The sequence below is a fragment of the Terrapene carolina genome, unplaced genomic scaffold (genome assembly GCF_002925995.2).
Source record: "Terrapene carolina triunguis isolate 2854851 unplaced genomic scaffold, T_m_triunguis-2.0 Scaffold587, whole genome shotgun sequence".
Taxonomy (NCBI): Eukaryota; Metazoa; Chordata; order Testudines; family Emydidae; genus Terrapene; species Terrapene triunguis.
The window spans coordinates 1-5,417 of NW_020664938.1; the positions used below are offsets into that span (position 1 = coordinate 1).

The 5,417-nt window shown below is 55.5% G+C and overlaps 1 gene segment (V, D, J or C); it reads right to left on the reverse strand.

Moving 5' to 3' along the window:
- Positions 1–1,347: 1,347 nt before the first annotated feature.
- LOC112120227 lies at positions 1,348–4,713 on the reverse strand. The segment is given in 4 exon segments: positions 1,348–1,433; positions 1,519–1,570; positions 4,200–4,519; positions 4,614–4,713. Coding segments are annotated over 4 exon segments (516 nt in total).
- Between the last annotated feature and the right edge of the window lie 704 nt (positions 4,714–5,417).

Below are 5,417 nucleotides of genomic sequence, written 5' to 3' on the forward strand. Positions count from 1 at the left end.
TGCAGTGGCAGCAATGAGGAACGTGTGGGAAATGGAATGCTTTGCGTGGGGGCCTTTTTAAACAGACACACAACATGCACAGTCAACCTGTGGAACTCCTTGCCAGAGGATGCTGTGAAGGCAAAATGTATAACTAGGTTCAAAAAAGAATTAGAGGAGGATAGATTTATCCATGGCTGTTAGCCAAGAAGGTCAGGGACCAACTCCATGCTCTGGGTGCACCTAAACTTCCAACTGCCAGAAGAGGGGAGTGGATGACAGCCGTACTTATGTACCAGTTTGGCGCACTGCTCCTGGCAGGGTGGGATGAGGCCCGGGGGGTGTTTGGGGCTCCAGGGGAAGGAATAGTCACAGAGAGTTCCCGGTGCGGGTTGGAGGCCGGCAGGGAAACGTCCTGGCAAGAACGAGCAGTTCGGGTTCTGGGGAGAGACTGAGGCAACAGAATCTGTGGATTTCCCCTGGGCTTCCATGCGCGGCGCTGGGCACGGAGAGACGCTGCAGGGTCTGGGCTTTGTCAGAACAGGGGCTGCGATGCCTGGGACACGGGGGAGAGTCTGGACCAAGCCCTGGAGAGAAATGCAGCAGCTGATGGTCAGGTGATTTCCATATAGAAAAGCTGTGTGTGTGTGTGTGTGTGTGTGTGTGTGTGAGAGAGAGAGGGAGGGGGGAGAGACCGCTGCCCCCTGCTGGAGGGAAGGAGGCGTGGGGTGGGTACGTGTTGGGAGGGGAGGATTGTGCTGGAAATAGACCTTAGTCTACACAAACATGCAGAGACACTCAGAGGCAAACAGATGGACACCTCCACCAGTTCCTGTCTGTACATCCATGAATTGTTCCCTGCCTGTGCCTAGAGCCACTGAAATACAAACCACTCACTGTATTCTGGCAGTAGCTGGACACGATTCCTGGGGCAGCTGACAGGTCAATCGGGTGAGAGAAACTGGGTAGCTCTGGGGGCAGTTTGGATAATATCTCTGGGGATGTTTGTCCTGCTCTAACCACTGTGTGTTTCTGGGCAGTGTGGGGGGTGGGGCTCAAAGTACCCTTGTCACTCTGGCCTCACTTTGCTCTTTATCAGCCACGTCCCCTTTTCATACCAGTCCCGCTCTGCTCTGTGTCACTGTGTGTGTATCTGGCGCAGTAATAGGTGGCAGTGTCTGCGGCTGCCAGCGAGCGCAGCCGCAGGGCGAGTGCGTTTTTAGCCGTGTCTCTGGAGAAGCTCAGGCGGCTCGGGAGAGACGGGGTGTAGCCTGTGCCCCCGGCAGCGCCTATATACCCCAGCCACTCCAGGCCTTTCCTGAGAGGCTGCTGGACCCAGTGCCACCTCACACTACTGATGGAAAATCCCTAGACAGCGCAGGTCAGGGTGAGGGTCTCTCCGGGCTTCACTGCTCCCGGGCCGGACTGCACCAGCTGCAGCTGGGAGAGGACACCTGGGGAAAGGAAAACAGAGCGTTTAAGCCCCAATTCTGCTTCAAGGCATCGATCCTGCCTCCCAAATCTCCCCTGGGAACTCACACGAGGCAGCGGCCAGTGACAGCACAAGGACGAGTAAAGATTTCATGTTGGTCTTCAAGTGCAACGCAAACCAATGAAGATGCGGGTCAGGCCCTGAGGAGACGGGTCCCGGTGAGAACACAGGAGCTGCTCTTTAAATGGGGAACGGGGGCCTGAGATTTGCATAAAACACCACAACCTCTTGAAAAGGAGCTGGAACAAGGAGCGATCTCCAGCGCCCATTGGCCAGTCTCCCCTCATTAGCTGTGTGCCAGGCCGGGGGATGAGCAGAGCATTAGCGAACACCTCCTAATCACTGCCCGGGTTCCAGCTGTCCGGGGTCTGAGACTGGAGCCCATCACCGTGGTATCTTGGCACTGTGTGTTTGGGAGTATAAAGTGGGGTTGTTTTGAGCTCGAATGAAGGCGATAACAGAGGGTTTGTTTGAGCAGGGAGGGCTCAGCCTCTTTCCCCCCTGCTCACATTTAAAAGTCCCTGTAAACCCTCAGGAAACCTGGAAATGACCGGACAGGACACAAGGGAATTGTGAGGTTTTCCCCAACACAGGTGTGGGGAAAAACTTTCTGGGAGGCTGGAGCGCTGTGTGAGGGATGGGAGAGTCAGACCCCCCCTCTTCCTGTCTGGGATTGTAAAATAAACATCGCAGCAGGGGATACTGCAAACTGCAGTGGGCAGAGAGACAATAAAGAGAATGGATGTCCCGACGCTGAGACTCTCCTCGGAGTATCTAACGAAGGAGGAAAGGCCGGTTTTAGGAGCATGGGCTCACAAAGAGCTTTTGGGAAAGGGGAGGGAACCGAGCCCGTGTAGAAGATGCAGTTTCTGGGCTGGGGTTGCAGTGGCAGGAATGAGGAACACGTGGGAAATGGAACGCTTTGCGTGGGGGCTTTTTAAACAGACATGCAACACACAGTCAACCTGTGGAACTCCTTGCCAGAGGAGGCTGTGAAGGCAAAATGTATAACTAGGTTCAAAAAAGAACTAAAGGAGGATAGGTCTATGTCATGGAGTGTGGGGGGAAACAAGGCCCTGCACCCCCGGCTGCCTGCGATTCACCATGACTCTCAGCCAGCCAGTAACACAGAAGGTTTATTTAGATGACAGGAACACAGTCCAAGACAGGTCTTGCAGGTACAGACAACAGGACCCCCTCAGTTAGATCCATCTTGGGGGGGGGCAGGGAGGCCAGAGCCCCGTTGGGAGGCCAGAGGCCCATCTGGGCTCCCCTCCATTTTCCCAGCCAGCTCCAAACTGACTCACCCTCCAGCCCCTCCTCCTCTGGGCTTTGTTCCTTTCCCGGGCCAGGGGGTCACCTGATCTCTTTGTTCTCCAACACCTTTAGCTATCCCCTTGCTGGGGGGAAGGGCCCCGGCCATTAGTTGCCAGGAGACAGAGTGTCAGCCATTTATGTGCACTGGCCCTTTGCTCTGCAACAATCTCATCCCCATAGGGGAAACTGAGGCACCCACACAGTATTCAGAGGAAACATTAAGAACATTCCCACTTCGTCACATCTCTCCCCCCTTCGAGACCGAACTGAGCGGGGTCACTTTATCCGGTGACCTGGGAAAGTTCGACCCCACCAACGTTCCCATGGATGCCACATCATCTCTCCCATTCCTTGGTGGGAGTTACACCAGGCCCTTCCAGTTTCAGGCCCTCCCGTGGGTCTGTTGTGCTTGATGGTGCTTGCAGGCTGCATGTGGGAAGGTTTATGTGGCCTGTGCCCTTTTGCCACCCCAATACCCCTGGGGTTCACACTGGGATGGGGTCTTCTCCCAGCGTTCCAGTCTGGAGGGCTGTGATTCGGGCTCTCTTGGTTAAGAGCCCCCCTTTTGACCTTGGCCACCCTCTGGAAAGGCTCCTCTATGCTGGGTAAGGGTCCTAAAGCCATTTTCCCCTTGTCCCGGGCCTTCCTCCCCCTCTGACAGGGGTCACAGGTTCGGCAGTACTGTCGGACAGTAACAAAGACCCCAGGCCAGTAAAAGCTCCGTAGCAGCCTCTGCTGGGTGCGCCAGGTTCCCTGGTGCCCTGAGAGGGGAATGTCATGGGCCCGGTACAGCAGCTGGTGGCGATACTTCTGGGGTACCACCAGCTGCCTCCTGATCCCCCCTGACCCCTTTTCCCCTGGGGAAGCCCATTCTCGGTACAGGAACCCCTTCTCCCACAGGAACCTTTTCCGGCCACCTCTTCCCATGGTCTGTACTGCACTGAGGTCGGCCAGGTCCCTTATCTTCCGCAAGGAGGGATCTTTCTGCAGCTCGGCCTGGAACTCAGCAGCTGGGACAGGGATGGCCACCTGTTCTCTCTCACCGGCTGGGTCTGAAGCCGCAGCCTCCCTGAGCCCAGGGGCGGCTCCAGGCACCAGCACTCCAAGCGCGTGCTTGGGGTGGCAAGCCACGGGGGGACGGCCTGCCGGTCGCTGTGTGGGTGGCAGTCAGGGAGCCTTCGGCAGCATGCCTGCGGGAGGTCCGCCGGTCCCGCGGCTTCGGCGTACCTGCCGCCGAAAGCCTCCTGACTGCCGTGCTTGGGGCGGCAAAATACATAGAGCCGTCCCTGGTGAGTTCACTGTGTGTGTCTCTTTCTCTGCAGGGCTCCTCTATCCCTGTAACTGTGGCCTCCCTGGGCTATTTAGAAACCGCTTCCCCTTTTTGTGCCAGTCCTGCTCTGCTCTGTGTCACTGTGTCTCCGGCACAGTAATAGGTGGCGGTGTCTGCAGCTGTCAGCGAGCGGAGCTGCAGGGAGAACTGGTTCTTGGCAGTGTCTGCAGAGATGGTGATTCGGCCTTGGAGAGACGGGGCATAGCCTGTCTCCCCGCTGTTATACGGGTACACATACCCCATCCACTCCAGCCCTTTCCCCGGGGGCTGCCGGATCCAGTTCCAGGTGTAATACTGAGTAGTTATGGAGACCCCGGAGACAGCGCAGGTCAGGGTGAGGGTCTCTCCGCGCTTCACCGCTCCCGGGCCGGACTGGACCAGCTGCACCTCACAGAGGACACCTAGGAAAAGGGAAAGAAAGCAAGAAAGACATTAGCCTCAGAGAGACTCCACAGATCTGTCACCAGTTCCCCGCACTGACCCATGGACACTCACAGGTGTGGGCAGAGAACAGGGAAAGGAAAAGCAACAGAAATTTCATTTTCGTTTTCATGCAATGAGAGAAACTCCCCAGCAGGCAGGACCGAGCGGTTTGGTGTCTGGTGAGAGACTGAGGCTCCTAAAACCAGGGGTTTGTATTTAACCAGCAACCCTGTGAGGAAGGATTTGCATGCGGGTTGCACCCAGCGTATATAAGGCGACAGGGAGCCGTGTAGGTTGGGAGTATTGGCTGGTGGAGTGGACAGTAACACGCCTCCATCAGGTCTGGGCTGGGCTGGGGAGGTCACTGAACCTTATGACGCACTTTCCACTCAGTGTAATGTGCCTTAGGACAGGGCTTAACTGGGTCTATGAATCCCAATCTCCAACAGTGGCTGCTGAGAAGTGCGTTGGGCATCTCCGAGAAACATAACCAGTGCACAGAAGCAGTCAATAGAAATGAGCTGTCAGGGGGGGATGAGCAAAGGGGAAGGTGCTTCCTCTGTGTAATATGGATTAGTTAATAACTGACATTGCAGATATATCCAAAGGGGAAAGTGGTGCAGGTGTGGAGAGATGACGGGTTAAAATCCATGTGCAGCTTAGGTAATAACTTGGTATATGAATTGTGCCAGCTCTTTTCCAGGCCCAAACTCCAGAGTTTGGACAAGAGACCAGAGGCCTAGCGAATAGTGATTAGCTAGGAAAAAGCAGAATAACCAAAAGATAACCTTGCTTTTGCTAAAATAAGCCTGCTCAGCAAAATTCCCAGATATTGGAGCAATAACTGAATAATTGTGTCTTATTCAGAGTCGCAAA